Below are 17,360 nucleotides of genomic sequence, written 5' to 3'. Positions count from 1 at the left end.
CTTTGGTAATCAGTTCTTCTTTAGATAAATTAACTGTGTGATCATAACAATAAAAGCAAAATGGTCTTTTTTTTTTGTTGGCTAAACTAACTATAGTAAAAATAGACCCTTTTAACCAATCAATATTCATTCACACTAATATACTAACTGATCCAAAGAAATTGTTGTATAGAACAAGAACACCAAACATCTTGTAAAAATAACACATTTACAATTCAAATAACTTAAGCTGGCGTGAACATAATACTGTGTATCACAAAACATTTATATATATATATATATATATATATATATATATATATATATTAAAAATATATAAATATATATATATATCAGTTTGTTCAGGATACTGTGCATGCGTTGAACAGGACAACAGACCTGGGTCCTGGCTCTATTTGAACTGTTGCACGTGGATTTTTTCGCATTTCAAAATTTGTACTCTTAAAGTTCACTCAAAAATGAAAATTCAGTCATCGTTTACTCACCCCTGTATTGTTATAACCCTATGTGACTTTCTTTCTTTTTCTTAACACAAAGGGAGAAATTGTGAAAAATGTTGTGCTCAGTGATGTCATACAATGGCAGTTTATGGTGACCACCTCTTCAAGCTTCAAAAGAATGCAAAAGTATAATTCAGAAGTTTAATAAATTATTCCATGAGACTCATGTCTTGTTCTGAAGGAATACAATAAGGTTAGGTGAGAAACAACCTGAAATCGAATGTATTATTTATTGAAAATCTTCAACGGCCGTTGGTCACCTGCGCGTGTTCGTGAGACAGACTGCACGTTTGGCGTACGACGTGAGTCGCATTCACCATGAACTGGCACTGGTCCAAAATCATTCTGATAACATTATATTGAAGCCAGCATCACACTTGCCGGTTAAAACTACTCTCACTTGAATGTTACACCTTCCGAGTGTTTTCGCGACGGTCACTTCAGACGGAGGTCTGTCACACACACACACACAGGTTCAGAATGGAGAAGAGGTGACAGACATTCCCGCTCCCTCTGCCTTTCTCTCCAGTTCAGGGTATAGAGTAGTCTGTGTATGTACTGTATGTATGCACTCTGTTATTTATATTTAAACAGCAGATACTGTACTGTATGTGTCCAAGACAGATTTCCTTTGGGACAATAAAGTCTGTCTTAGAACTGCATCTATTTTTCGACTACAAACTCTTCAGACATATTTGTAAGTTCTGTTCTCTGATTTGTGTGCAGCTATGTTGTGTTTTCTGTTGTTAATATCGCTGGTGGTCCTGTTGAATTGAAACAAAACAAGTTTTCGCTTGAACGCCCCACCTCGCGAGCAGCTCCAGTGTTCTGATCTCATCCAGGGAGCTCTAAAGCTCGCGTGCAGTCTTTCTCGTGAACACACACAGGAGACCAATGGTCGTTGAAGATTTTCAATCAATAATACATTAGATTTCGGGTTCTCACCAAACCTTATCGTATTGCTTCAGAACAAGACATGAGTGTCATGGAATTATTTATTAGAGTTCTGAATTATACTTTTGTGTCCTTTTGAAGCTTGAAGAGGTGGTCACTATAAACTGCTATTTTTTTTCCCAAAATTCTCCCATTGTGTTAAGAAAAAGAAAGAAAGTCATATGGGGTTATAACAACACAGGGGTGAGTAAACAATGACTGAATTTTCATTTTAGGGTGAACTATCCCTTTAAGAGCTTGCAGACATACTGAAGTTGCGGTTTGCATGTTCAGTGTTCATGCAATGTTACTGGAATGTTTCACAAAACAAATACTAGCCTTAAAAGCTTGAAGTGACCTCAGAGGTCAAGGTATGTTATGGGGCTAGGTTAATTCAATGAATACTCTCAAAATAAAGTGAGATTTCCATTTTTTGAACATCAACTGGCACGGGTCAGTCTCAGTAGGTGAGAAACTTTAAAACTAAAGTAAACTTTAGAGCCCTTTTTGTTCCAAAATGTGTCTGCTCCCAAGAGAACACCTCAATATTCCTTGACGATGGAATACAGAATCCTGGATTTCTCTTCTTGCTACACATGAGCCAGGTTTTATCATGTAATGTTGAATAAATGAAAAAGATAACACTGATAGTACTCTGTCCACTGTCAGTTTGAATAGAGCCAAGCCCAGCAGTGGAAGCGCTTGTTTATATATCAATTTTTATATGATCGGATTTATACAGTGTTCACATTTCAATACGGTGCTTGTAGGTTTAGAATGGTGGAATGATGCATGGTGAAGGAGGGTTTATGGGAGGAAGGGTATTGTTAAGGAAATGTCACCACATCAATTCAGTGATTTGTGTAAGAAATATCTCTTTTTTTTTTCTCTTTTTTATTTTTATTTTTTTACTTCTACATATACTCTTTTAATCATTTTCAATAAATTAAAATAAATGCTAGAATTTCATGCCAAATAAACTGCAAACACACATTTTGACAGCATAATAAAATTAATATTTCCAGGTAGTACGTTACTGCGGCAAACAAATCTGTCCAGTCTGCAAACTCGACGCGATAACTTCACCGTACGGCTGCTCCTCTAAATGAAATGACTGCAGTTCACACTTCTGCCACTAGAGGCGTCGGCGTCTAAATGATCTGGCATGCTCATGACTCTGGCAACTCAATCGTCACTGTCACCATGGACGTAAAGAACGATTACTCTGTATAAAGTGCATTTCTATCTCAGCCACCATAGAACAGATGTGACGCACACTTCTCTTGCATACTAAGCACGCTGATGAACTACATGGTCCAGGACTATTCAAAGAGAAGCAGACTCGTGGGCAAACTAAAAATGTCAATTGAAATACCCCCTACGTTCCATTTTCCATCAAAATCAATTTTGCACATTACTGTTGGAAAAAAAACTTTTTTTTTTTCAGTGTATGACAAGCATCCTAACAAACACAACAAGGAACAACCCTGTAGCTACAGTGTCTCAATAGTGATATTATATACAAAGCCAAAAAATGACGCCTACAATGCGCATCGCACACCGATAATCACGCTAATCTAATTAACATGATCTGTGTACCAATACACTACACATTATAATGCTATACACACACACACACATTTTCCCTTGATACCTCTGGGCAGGTATTTAGCCGTTTTGCCACTGCTTAAAAAAGTCGGCAATTGGCAACAGTCAGAAAAAGCTGCCTTGACGTTTCACCAGGAACGGCCATTTACGTCTTTTCACACGTTACGTAAATCATCTAAAACAAATTCTCCAACATACACCATGCAGACAGGAGTAGAACGATAAATTTCGCAAGAGTTCGCTAAAAACATCTTCAAACTAACTAATCTTAATTTGTTCTTAAAACATCATCAGAGGCTCAGTCTATGCAGGCAGTACTTCGTTAAAATACATAATGTTTCAATGCATGGTTGTGTTTCGTTCCGATTTAGTGTGTGGAAAGTGACTGTTGTTGCCGTCAGTTGAACTTACAACCGTTCGGCCAAAAACAGAATATAAATTAGATAAATAAAACATGATAAAGCTGATTATATAAGGCTGAGGTCTTCAAAACTGCTTGTTTTTGATGCAAACGGCAGTATATGTTTGCGTTCGCAGTGTCAACCCCTCCCCGCGATTACCTTGTAAATATACCTTTAAATATTTTCTTCTTTCACTCTATGTAAATGCACATTTCAAATTAATCTATTCATACACTAGCAGCAGCATTCATGTTATGAGAGGTTTTCCAATGTTTAAAACATAAAATAACTTCTGTAATACATCTGTAATTTCTGTAAACTATATACTTTCTCACCAGTGATTCAAGTTATGTATTTACGTATGAATATATATATATGTAGTTGTTGGTATTTCTATCTGAAATTGATAGTAAAACGAAACTTTATAAATAGCCTATATCCCTACAAAAATAAATAATGGAATGAATATATGACTTCCCAATTTTACATATTACGTTCTCAAAAATACACTTTCTAACCTAAACTCAAAATTTTATCTGGTTTTTAGCCTAAATGAAGGCTGAAGAATGAATTTGCATCTGTATCATGATATGACTGTATGATTTGGCTAATGTATTACAGTTGCACTGCATAGAGTTTAGATTTATGGACATTATTCAATCCATTTTCAAATCTATACTACCCTTGCTTCTCTAGTTTCATTCCAGCTCAATCTATTGCCACATTAAAAATGTCAAAATTACCATAATTACAGCTCTGACCTAAAAATGCATCCATGCGCAGCTTTGTTGACAATGACAGCAAAACACCATATTCCCACGTAAATTTATCTCTTGCTAAATATTAACCCAATAGTAACTCATTATGACATCAAGCAGAGGTTGATACCTAACAACCTTTAACTATTGAAACCGATCAAATGGGAGAAGCCGGAGCTTTCATTAATTTCACTACGTTTAAGCCTTTCATCCACACTAGAATGCTGCTTTCCTCCACTGAAAATATAGCATTTCGAAAATGCTCTCCATTTACCGCATATTTTGGAAATGATGACGTTAGTAACCCGAAAACAGTGTTTTCAAATTAAAACAGATTAATAAGGATGTTCGCAGTTTTCACAAGACAAAACTTGTAATTATGATAATTTCGAACTGGACGCAGCATCATATTTTATATCTCTTTTTAAAGTGACCGAGGCATCAATACTTTAATTCTATTGACAAAAATGCACATTTTCATTCATATGGCACGAGTGAAATCTACGTTTGGCAAAACATTTTTATATAGCTCTGGCATATCCCACCAAGGATAATATAGATTTTGCCTATGAAATAGATCATTTATATAGATTTATCTGTAAATGCAACGAACGGTTTTCTTTTTGCAAAATGGGGAAAAATGGGTAACTTCCATATGCTCAAGAATGCAACTCATTCACTTGCTCACACAAACACGCACGCACACGTTCATTTAATGAATCCATCGACTCACTAAATCATTTGTTACACAGTGGCTGTCAGTGCAGGTTGAGTGCTTGTAGGGTAGGGGAAGTTCGGTACTACAGAGTACACTTTAAGCCACCATAATGAGAAGCCTGTAGCCACACAAAAAACAGCGTTTTTTTGCACCAGAAGCTTCGGTTATTTCACAATAAAAATACTACATCGATATGTAATAATGCCTTATACACTATTTACACCACTTCGGAGTGGAGTAGTTTTTTGTTTAGTTTTAGTTTTTGTGGTGGGGGGGGGCTCTTTTTTCTGCTAATTACAGCTTCAGTTACACTGATAAACAACTCTCGTTTGCTGTTTCGATGTCAGACAGTAAGGCGCACACCCTGCCAGTCTAATTTTTGGCACATATCGTGTTTACAGTCAGCAGGGGGATAGCTAGCCACCTTAAAACAAAAAGGAAAAAACAAAAGGGATGAAAGAGGTTGATGAGACACAAAGGCAGATAAAACACAAGGACTTTGTGTGGAAATATACATACAGTAAACAAATCAATCTTAAAGTCAACATGAAATGGCATTCGCAACCTATTTTGCATTTCTGTAACAGGATATTCAATGAGAATGGATGGGCACTGAAAAATAAGAGGGCTTGGTGATGTCAGTTGAAATGTAAAGTCGTTTCAGAGGCGGAGCACTGTGATGAACAATTATGAATGACGTGCACCCATAAGAGCAGGAATGTGTATTTAGAAAGTAAATAGATTCAGTTTTGATTTCATGTTGACTTCAAAATTTGTTAAGCTTGTTTTCTCAGTAAACACTCATAATTCTAAAATCTCTTTTCACAATTTCAGTGCGATTGATGAATTTCAACTCGATGATGAGGGTCGAGTTCAAACCTTGAAAATCTTTTCCCAAAGTTCAGGAGACAAGATGTTGAGAAGATCCATTTCTACCAAAGCAAAAATTTTCTGCAGCATTCGTTTGCCATAGTTGTGAAAGTCGAATCCATCTTCATTGACCCTAGAATGTCATGTACTGCATCTTCTTTCTCAAAACAAAGAACATTAAAAACAAAACAACAATCGAACCAGACTTCTCCTGATTGGGTGAGAATGGTGATTGACGGTTGAGAGTAGTGCACATGGAGGAAAGCTACAGCGAGGGGGCATCAACCAAACACTCACTGACATCAACAGTGCATCATCGTTAAACAGTAATCACAGTAATCAGTGGATCACTGGTCCACCACAAAATAGAAATGAAAGAACGCCAAGAGTGATGTTTGGCCAATGAGAACGGGTTTGCAGACCAGTCGATGGGAATGTGTCTCAGTTAGGGTAGGTTGATTGAAGGGGGCTCTGGGATATTGCTTGGGAAACACTGGGTAGTTTCTTGTGTGTTGGGGTTGGAGTAGGGGCTGGGAAGTATGGGACAGTTGGAAAAGGGGGCAAATGGGGTCAGTTTTTAAGAGTAGATGGTGATGACCTCGCGGCCTCCACCACGCACGAGGAGGACCCGATTGAGACCTTCGCTTAAAACCTCCATGAATTCCATGTCTGATTAATGGTGAGTCAAGGAAACGAGTGGTAAATGCATTTGAAAATATACGTAACTATACACACACACACCTACTGGTCTTGACTTCAAGACCATTGACTAACTGTATATATATTGCATACCTCACAGAAAAATGGCAAAAGCTTTCTCAAAATTGCAAGCTACTATCTAGTTGGCTGGATTATTAGTTTGTGTAATAAAGCACTTTTCAAATTGAAACTGCTTAATTTTAATACAATAAAAAGAAATAAATGAAAAACTGATAGTGAAAATAATTAAAATAAAATAATAATAAATTCAAATGAACATTTACTTTTCCTTAAAAATAATTATATATTTACTTTCATTAAAATAAAAACTAAATAAACAAAAAATGTAAAAGAAATAATGTTTTATCATTTAAAAATAAATACGTTATAATGTATTTAATTGTATTTGAACTGTATTTGTTTTCTTTTCAATATAATTAATTTCTGTATTTATGCTATGGCATTATTATATATTATCAGTGTAATAAAGCACTTCTCAAATTGAAATGTAATTGTTTTTTTTTTAATTTAGAAAAAGAGAGTGAGAGAAATAAAACTAACTTCTAAAATAAAAAAATAAAAAAATAAATAAATGTTAATTTATTTTCATTAAAAATTATTCAAGAAATAAATCTAATTAATTACTATATTTCCTATTGTAATTTTATTTATTATTTGATTTTTCTTTTAAATGTAATTAATGTTTGTCAATATTATATTGCAACAGATTAATAAAAAAATACAAAAATTAAATAAATTTACCATAGTTTTTCTACAGTAACCATATTTTAAACCGTAGTGATAATACAGGAAAACGAACTGGTAATAAAAATCATAATTTTGCATATTGCATACCTCACAGAAAAATGGCAAAAGCTTTCTCAAAATTGCAAGCTACTATCTAGTTGGCTGGATTATTAGTTTGCAGGGTAACAAAGTCATGCTTAGAAGTTCAAAAAGGAGCTGAGTAGCAAGTATGCAATATACTGGAGTACAACTGTAAAGGGAAGTTGTCGCACCTTTTATTAAATTATGTCCCCACCATCACAACCACCAAAATAAAATCTACACCTCTCTTTAGACCTATGCCTTCATTGAACAGCCAATTATTGGCGTTTTAGCACAATTTAATAAATAAAACAACTATTAAGCACAATTCATAAAACAACAAAGATGGACAAGGCAACATACGAAATATAGAGATGACCATTGTCTGGATTTATGCCATTTAATTTTAATAGAAGTGGCCCGTCTTTGCTAAATAGATTATGTTCACTTGTTTATACAAGAGCTATAACAACTAGAAAAGTTTGTAGACACAAACTTTGAGGTTGGCTTGAAAATCCAATTTTTTAAAAATGGAAGTTTATACAGACAACAGTTGCCAGGTGTTGCTAGAAATTGCTAGCATGTTTTATCATGTAGCTAGGTGTTGCTAGCATGTTTTGAGCATGCTTTAGCATGCAGCTATGCGTTGCTAGTTTGTTTTAGCATATAGCTAGGTGTTGCTAACATGTTGCTAGCATGTTGTAAAATACAGCTAGGCATTGCTAGCATGTTACAGCATGTATCTAGGAGTTGCTAGCATGTTTTATCATGTAGCTAGACAATGCTAGCATGTTTTAGCATGTAGCTAGACATTGCTAGTATGTTGCTAGGTGTTTCTAACATGTTACAGCATGTATCTAGGAGTTGCTAGCATGTTTTATCATATAGCTAGACATTACTAGTATGTTGCTAGGTGTTTCTAACATGTTACAGCATGTATCTAGGAGTTGCTAACATGTTTTGGCATGTAGCTAGGTGTTGCTAGCACGTTTCTAGCATGTTTTATCATGTAGCTAGACAATGCTAGCATGTTTTAGCATGTAGCTAGACATTGCTAGTATGTTGCTAGGTGTTTCTAACATGTTTTGGCATGTAGCTAGGTGTTGCTAGCACGTTTCTAGCATGTTTTATCATGTAGCTAGGTGTTGCAAGCAAGTTTTAACATCTAGCTAGTCATTGCTAGCATGTTGTAGTATGTAGCTAGGTATTGCTTGCTAGCATGTTGCACTTACAAGTTTCAGCATGTACCTAAGCATTTCTAGCATGTTGCTGGAATGTTTCTATCTGTGCAGGTTTGGTAGATGTAGCTTGAATGTTCTAGGAGGAGTTACAATTAGAAAATGTGTCTCAAAATAATAAAAGTCTTTAATAGTAGATTTACATTGGAGGTTAGAATCCACAAAAAATATTCTAATTTAATAAGGTTTTGAATTAGGTGTTTCAAACCAACATACAAAACATCAGCTAGAGAAAATACATACAGTATTTACGCCATTGGACTTTTGACTCCAAATCTTATCCTTACTGAGATATAGCCCTTGTGACAACATTCCTGTGTGACAAGTAGCTATAAAGGTTTGAGCAATATATGTGAAACAACTCACCAGTGCTTATTACTTTTGAATAGACAGATTTTTTGACCACTAGTTTATTTGGTGTTGTATGCATAACCATTCACGGAGAGTGCTGCATCATTATTTAAATAAATGTTTTCCACTCTGGCCTATTTCTGTGGTATCTTCCATTTCAGATTTCCCTTAAACGACACATAAAATATTAACTGAGATTGGCCAATGACATTCAGTCATTCTGGTCTCTTTCTGTCTAAGCAGGACCAGATTTTATGCCGATAGTCTGGCTATTCAAGACTAGCATACTCAAGACACAGAAACACAGTGAGACAAACATACGAGCACAAAATCATAGGATACAGTTCTCGTCACCGGTTCTGTTTTTAGGTGGTCCGGGCATGTTGAGCAGAACAAGTTTGGCCTCCTGCGATTTCTTAGTGATGACTTCATTGAGTCTGAGCGCAGTGTGCATGCGCCTCACGTTGAACTGGTTTCTAAAGGCAAAAATATAAACAATTAGTGAATCAATGTCACTGTGTGCGAGTGTTTGTGAATGCGTGTCGAGCAGAACTCTGTACTTACAGATTTTCCCACTCTCTGTGGCATTTCAAAGATAAAAAGACAAGTGTCAAAAAGAGCACAAGAAACAAACATAATTTGAAACTCATACTCAAACAATTACAGACGAGAAAAAATAAATAGATCTTTATAAGAACAAGTAGTCACTTTCACACTAGAGGTTTCGGTGCACCCCAAAACCTTGTGAACATTTCATTAAAGTCTATGGGATTTTGCTGATATTTCATTGCTCGCTGTGTGAAAACCGTAAACCTGATCAGTTCGAAAAGTCATAGCAACCCGAGTTAGAACAGTCTGAAGGTCTGTGTCTAACCCTAACCCTTGATTTAGATATTTTGAAAAATACATTTGTTTACCATTTGTTTATTTGCATTAATAAAAATGTTTACATTGAATAGACCTAATCCTATCAATGATCATTCTGATCATTCGGAGAACCCCCCAGTCTCTTTTCACTCACGGTTTCATGTTGAAGAGATCTTTGATGGCCTCTGTTGTTGTGACTCCGATCGGTTTGGCCTGCTCGCCGTCACACTTTGCTTCAGTCCAGGTCATCTGAACGGCCGTGCCGGGGGTCTCGGCGTCTGCGGCGGGGGACTGAGGGGTGGCAGGGGTGGGGGGGTTGGTATTCTTGTCATGAATCAGCTGTTCCTGTTGTGGGGGGGACACAGGGACAGACTGAGAGAGAGAGAGAGAGACAGGGCAGGACCAGCACATATATGGAGAATATCACGACAAAGAGAGGGAATGAAATTATAATTTTCTTTTCTTTAAAAATTAATAAAATAAAATAAAAATTATTTTCATTTATGTATTAGTCTACTATTATTACTTATATTTATTTTTTCATAAATGCTTTGGTTTATCAGTATTATATGTCAAAGAGTGAGGGAGGGGGAGAGAGAGAGAGAGAGAGAGAAATAATACAATAAAAAAAATTAAAAAAGTGATTATGAAAATCGTTCAAATAATAATTACAAATAAATTAAAATGTCAATATATTTTCCTTTACAAATAACTTTATAATGTATTCATTTTTAAATACATTTTAAAGAAATACACTTCTTTGAATTAGTTACTATTATTTATTATTTCAATTATATTTATTTTCTTTTAAATGTAATTAATGTCAATATTCATACTATTGCAATGTTGTATGTTAACAGTGTGATAAAGCACTTTTCAAATTGAAATTGAATAATTGTAATACAATAAAAAAGAAATAAATGAAAAAGAAATTTAAAAAAAAATTAATAAAATTAAAATGTATTTTTCCTTAAAACTAATCGTATGATTTTCTCATTAAAATAAAAACATAAAATGTATTCATGCTATTGCAATATTATGTTATCAGTGTAATAAAGCACTTCTCAAATTGAAATTTTAAGAGAGTGAGAGAAATAAACAAAACTAACTACTAAAATAAAAAAATGAAAAGGTTTATTTTTTATTTATTTATAACATTCATTTTCAGTAAAATGATTCATTTAAGTAATAAATCTAATTCATTACTATATTTCCTATTTTACTGTTATGTATTATTTGCGTTTTCTTTTAAATGTAATTAATGTCTATATTCATGCTATAGCAATATTTATAACTGTGTAATAAAGCACTTTTCAAATTGAAACTGCTTAATTTTAATACAATAAAAAGAAATAAATGAAAAACTGATAGTGAAAATAATTAAAATAAAATAATAATAAATTCAAATGAACATTTACTTTTCCTTAAAAATAATTATATATTTACTTTCATTAAAATAAAAACTAAATAAACAAAAAATGTAAAAGAAATAATGTTTTATCATTTAAAAATAAATACGTTATAATGTATTTAATTGTATTTGAACTGTATTTGTTTTCTTTTCAATATAATTAATTTCTGTATTTATGCTATGGCATTATTATATATTATCAGTGTAATAAAGCACTTCTCAAATTGAAATGTAATTGTTTTTTTTTTAATTTAGAAAAAGAGAGTGAGAGAAATAAAACTAACTTCTAAAATAAAAAAATAAAAAAATAAATAAATGTTAATTTATTTTCATTAAAAATTATTCAAGAAATAAATCTAATTAATTACTATATTTCCTATTGTAATTTTATTTATTATTTGATTTTTCTTTTAAATGTAATTAATGTTTGTCAATATTATATTGCAACAGATTAATAAAAAAATACAAAAATTAAATAAATTTACCATAGTTTTTCTACAGTAACCATATTTTAATCCGTAGTGATAATACAGGAAAACGAACTGGTAATAAAAATCATAATTTTGTGGTTATTATGGTTTTACTATACAAATACCATAGTTTAACTATGGTTTTACTATAGTAATATTGTAGAATGTAGTAACCATAGTTTTTTGACTACTACAGGTATGGACGGTTTTACTACAAATACCATGGTTTTTGTAGTAAAGCCATGATAACCACAAAATTATAAGTTTTTTAACATAGTTTTAATTTTCCTGTATTATTACTATGGGTTTACTATGAATATAAAGGTTAAAATATGGTTACTGTAGTAAAACAATTTTAAATGTATTGCGAGGGAACGCAAAACTATTTCAGAAAAAAAATTCCCGCTCCACACGTTTCAAATTGAAATAAAAAAATATAAATAAAAGAGAGAGAGAGAGAGAGAGAGATTGACTTCTGCAGTATCTATTACTCTAAAGGGCTTCAAAAATTAAGTGACAAGAAAAACTTTCAAATCAAAATCACACCATCATCACACCAAGACAAGTGATGTTGCTATCACTGCAATGTAACACCGTCAACACAAGCAAACTGCAAACGTATTCATTAACACTGATGTTTAGAGATGCCATTACAAAGGAAATAAATAAGACTGCAGACTCTGTATCCTGTACCTCCTCTTCTGGTTTCTCTTCTTTGCTGCTGGCGGCCGGCTCCTCAGTGACGCTCAACTGTGTGGTGACCGCAGCCGGGTTCTTACGACGGATCGACCCACGAGAGCTATCAGTGATGCTCTGAATCTGAAGAGAGGAATTATGAAAATCATTTAAAACGGTGAATGCGCTGCTGTGTCCGGTAACTGTGCGATCGGTTTGAGGATGTAAGTTTACCTCTCGTTCACGCTCAGTCTTGGTGAGGTTGATCTGCTTGAGGATCTGAGAACGCTGCTCCATCATCAGGGTCTTCTCATATGTGTACGCTGAAATATCACTGTCATGCTGAAGATGGGTGAGATACAATATGTATTTATTTTACGATAACTTATCTCAGATATATCTCAGAGTTAGTAAGAGAATTCAACAGAAATATTGAAAAGAGCAAGAAAATACAGTCCCTTTATTGGGGCGGTGGAGATAAAGTGCACAAGTCAAAAGACCCTGCTGACCTGAGCAAGTATCAGTCGCTTCTCTTTTTTGCCAGCATTTCTAGTGCTAAAATTGATTATTACCAGAATAAGATCAGTAACACTTCAGATTCACATAAACTATTTTCAACTTTCTCATCTCTTCTCTATCCTCCTCCACCACATCCTACTACTTTTCTGACTGCTGATGACTTTGCAATGTTTTTTCACTGACAAAGTAGCGAGCATCAGCAGCCAGTTCTCTACTCCTAACACCCACAGGCACTCTCTTCCAACATCCGAACCTCTGTTCTCCTCTGGAGACTGAGGTCTCCAAAGTGCTTCTTTCTAACCATCCTACCACCTGTCCACTTGACCCTATCCCCTCACATCTTATGCTAGCTGCCTCTCCATCAATCTTACCCACACACATTATCAACACATTTCTCACAACTGGAAACTTTCCCAATCCGTTAAAGCAGGCTCGAGTAACCCCACTGCTCAAAAAATCAACAAATAATCCGACAGTAGTTGACAACTACAGACCAGTCTCTCTCCTACCCTTCCTGTTTTAAACTGTTGAGAGGGTCATATTCAACCAGGACACTCAACAGAGACTACCCTCTTGTCAGTAGCTGAAACCCTGCGACTGGCGAGAGCTAACTCCAAATCATCCATCCTCATCCTCCTTGACTTGTCACCCTCTCTGACCTGGGCAACACAGGAACTGCGCTTGAATGGGTTGAGTCATACCTCATTGGCAGATCTTTCAAGGTCTCCTGGAGAGGAGAGGTGTCCAAGTAACACCAGCTGACCACTGGTGTACCTCAAGGATCAGTGCTTGGACCCCTCCTCTTCTCGATATACACAACATCACTTGGACCGATCATTGAGGCACATGACTTTTCCTACCACTGCTACGCAGATGACACGCAGCTCTACCTGTCGTTCCAGTCTGATGACCCTACTGTCTCAGCTTGTATCTCTGCCTGCCTCTCGGACATTTCGGCCTGGATGAAGAAACGCCACCTTCAGCACAAACTTGCCAAGACAGAACTCCTCGTGATCCCAGGCAACCCATCTGTTGACCAGTGTTGGGTAATGTTACTTTTAAAAGTAACTCATTTGAATATTGTGTTAGTCCTTAAAAAAGTAACTTAATTAAAAAGTAATTTTTTATGGAAAGTAAAGCATTACTTTACTTTTGTGTTACTTTTTTCTCACAGCCACTTTCTCTTCTGCTATGCTATGCATTCCATACAAATAAGCCATGCATTGCATACAAGAGACATTATAGGTCATGCTAGCTACTGTACAACACTCATGTCAAAACAACATAGTAAACAAACAGATATTTAGAAAGTAGTTCTTCATGTTTTATAATAATTTATAAAGTTATAAAAAAGAATCAATAACATCAATATGCATTATTTGTTTTTCCATCAACATGGCAGCCAATATGAATAATGAAGTATAACCACTATCAAAATTTGTATTTTGTATTTACACACACACACACACACACACACACACACACACACACACACACACACACACACACACACACAGAGAGAAAACCCTTAATCTGGAGAATACATAGGCTACAAAAAGCTTAATTTGTTAAATACTTAAGTTTAAAATAAGAGTCACAAAATAAGTGTGTATTTCATGCTTGTTTATAGTTAAAAGTCCCACATTATGCATCAAATCTTCATTTTCTTCTGGTTATTATTGGGAATTATGTTGCACAATAAACTGCTGGCATTTTATTTATTTTGAACATTTTTAGCCTCTGTGTCACAGTAAGGAAAAACTTTTCTATAAATTGATTTTAAAAACTATCGGCCAATTAATTGGTTATCTGCCTTTTCCACCACCTTAGTTATCATTATCGGCAAAATCCACTGTTGGTCAACATCTACTTTATAGTCCATTTTGGAGCTTGATAGCCCCTGGTCACTGTCCAATTTCATTGTGTTGAAAAGAGCAGTTTGGACATCTCATTTAGGATTCAAAAAAGGGTGAATAAATGATGACAGAATTTTCAGTTTTGGGTGAACTATTCCATACATTATTACAGACTGCTGATCAAGTAAAAAGGATCAAGTTTAGAAGGAGAGTATATAAAAGAGAATGTAAATGAACACATTACCATCTCCACCACCTCCACAGCAGCATCTATACGCAGATGATACAGGAAGGTGGTCAGATCTTTCTTCATCTGAATGCTGTTATCATCCATCTGAGCCACAGTGAAGATGCGCATCTTACATTTCCTCCACACCTATAAAAAACATAAACAATGACAGATTTTTATGTATTCAGAATACTTGGAATAAAGTGCATGAGTTGTATAGACTGTTTTTAAGATCCTCCTTATGATTTTTTTTTTTTTTTTTTTGCATTTTGCAGCGTGATCACTTCAGTCACCATTAACTTTCATATGAAAAATATCATGGGTTAGATTCCCAGGGAACAAACAATCTTTAGATAAACTTAAACAGATACATATATTGCTACTGTATTGAATAAAAGTCTATGTCTACTTTAATAATATCTGCCATTGCACTTCTCTTCTGGGTTTTGACTAGGTCACAGGTGCACAATTAAAGATTCTGAAGGGAAAATAATAGGTTAATGAGGGAAGAAATAAGAATAGGTGAAATTACTATTATTATTATTTTAACACGATCATCAGTGGGGTATCTGAGTCCTAAAAATCAATTAAAGAACGTACCTTGTGCTGGCGCAGGAGGAACGGTAGCAGCATGAGCATCCCTCCATCGTGAACAATCCACCAAACATCAATGTGACCCTCAGTGAAGCGTTCTCCGTTTGATGGGAAGGCCGAGATATTCTTGGGCACCAGCAGAGCTTTACTGGCAGCAGTCGTCTCCCTAACCAGCTCTGAAACAGAAAACAATTTATTTGTATTATTTTCAAACAACCAGGAGATCTGTTGTAAGGCTGGATGTTATGAGGGTTTATGGGTCAATGACGTGATGCTAATTGTTTTGGTCCAGATCTATTAAGTTACTCTAAAAAATGCAATACACAAAACAATTACTTGAATACACCAGTCCTGTACTGTGATGTTACATGTCTTCAATGTCTAAGTTCAAAGTCATTTAAATATTTTTTCTGGGGGTTAAAGTGAAAATGTCTAAGTGGGATAACCGTCCTGGAGACAGTTAAAAAATAAATAAATAAATAAGTAAATAAAAGTCCTTGTCTGAAATTCGTGAAAAAAGAAATGTTGGCACCAGTAGTTTAAATAATATTTTATTATTATCTCTTTAAAAAATAAGAAGTGAAACAATTTTGTTTTAAAATATTATTAATATTTGATCAACTTTTGTCCACAAAATTAAAATGTGGCCATTCTGCTGACATGACAAAAAAAAAAAAATAATTTTAGTGATTAATCGCGATTAATCTTGGTACTTGGTACATTAAAACAAACATTGAAATATAATTATAAATACATTTACTTTATACTTTGTCTCAAAGAACTTGCAAGAAAAATCATTGTTTATTTTAATTATTTAAATATGTACATTTTAAAATGTTCAGTTTATTGTTTTTTTTTGTTTTGTTTTTTTGCGGATAGAGTTAATTAGACACATTTTTATAGGTATACATTTTTGATACAAGTATATGTTTTCATGGACATGCTGTAATGAAACATTGGGCAAAATCTTCTGGCGTTTTCCAGTGGACTATTTTTAATATGCAGATTCAATTCATATCAAACTTTATTGGCAAGACAATCTTAAGTGTACATTACCAATGCATTATAAAGCACTATACATAATGATATAAAACAAACTGAATGCTGAAGTTTAAAATCTCAAAAGTATTATTTTCTCTGGAATGCCGTTCTGTCTCTATAGCGCACACGCTGGGTCTCTCTCGAGCGGTTTTGCTTTTGACACTGGATCAGATGACAGTGAGTGAGCGTTTTCGGGCGATCTGAAGTTATACGGCAGCTTGTCCATATCTCTCCCACACCTGGCTCACCACTTGCTAATGAAGTCTCCATTCTGTACAGTAAATACACTCCTGAGTTTATTATGCCCGGGACATACGTTGCCCGTAATGAATAAGTGTGCACTGCTCCACACAATCAGTTCCTGTTCTAGAATGTGCTGTCGCGTCAAGTGGAAATTTATATATGCCAATTTAAGCCACATGAAGTGGGGAAAAACACAAGTGAAGTTTCAGGAAGTGAAAAAAACAAACAAAAAAAAAAAAACCGATACTGCATTAATTGCGTTATTTTTTTAACATGTTAAAGAGTCAGCTATTAATTGCAGAAATTAAAGCGTTACATTTCCCAGCCCTGTTGTAAAGTATTTAATTAATTGGATTATCCAAAAATAAGCATTACCACATGATTATTAAAATGCAAAAATCATTGAATTTCCAGGAAAAATAACTATATTAAGATATAAGACATTACTGTGATATAAAATAACTCATGAAATATGATTTTGGTTGTACTTCCCACTCTTAATCTCTTGTATTTTAATAGAATCAACACCTGACTAGGAACAGTTTCTTCAA

At 34.5% G+C, this 17,360-nt stretch overlaps 1 protein-coding gene across 1 annotated transcript in view; it reads right to left on the bottom strand.

The window, feature by feature from the left end:
• Window positions 1-1,561: 1,561 nt before the first annotated feature.
• LOC127446028 (solute carrier family 12 member 5-like) overlaps window positions 1,562-17,360 on the bottom strand; it is a 139,042-nt gene continuing 123,243 nt past the window's right edge. The window contains exons 19-26 of the mRNA XM_051706636.1: window positions 15,532-15,701; window positions 14,947-15,078; window positions 12,562-12,669; window positions 12,346-12,471; window positions 9,926-10,116; window positions 9,469-9,483; window positions 9,247-9,380; window positions 1,562-6,457 (exon numbers count right to left, since the gene is read on the bottom strand). Coding sequence (XP_051562596.1) covers window positions 6,366-6,457; window positions 9,247-9,380; window positions 9,469-9,483; window positions 9,926-10,116; window positions 12,346-12,471; window positions 12,562-12,669; window positions 14,947-15,078; window positions 15,532-15,701 — 968 coding nt within the window. The 3' untranslated portion in view covers window positions 1,562-6,365. The remainder of the gene's footprint in view (window positions 6,458-9,246; window positions 9,381-9,468; window positions 9,484-9,925; window positions 10,117-12,345; window positions 12,472-12,561; window positions 12,670-14,946; window positions 15,079-15,531; window positions 15,702-17,360) is intronic.

This window comes from Myxocyprinus asiaticus, chromosome 9 (genome assembly GCF_019703515.2).
Source record: "Myxocyprinus asiaticus isolate MX2 ecotype Aquarium Trade chromosome 9, UBuf_Myxa_2, whole genome shotgun sequence".
NCBI lineage: Eukaryota > Metazoa > Chordata > Actinopteri > Cypriniformes > Catostomidae > Myxocyprinus > Myxocyprinus asiaticus.
The sequence above is the reverse complement of the archived record's forward strand: the minus strand, read 5'-3'. Positions and strand labels throughout refer to the sequence as shown.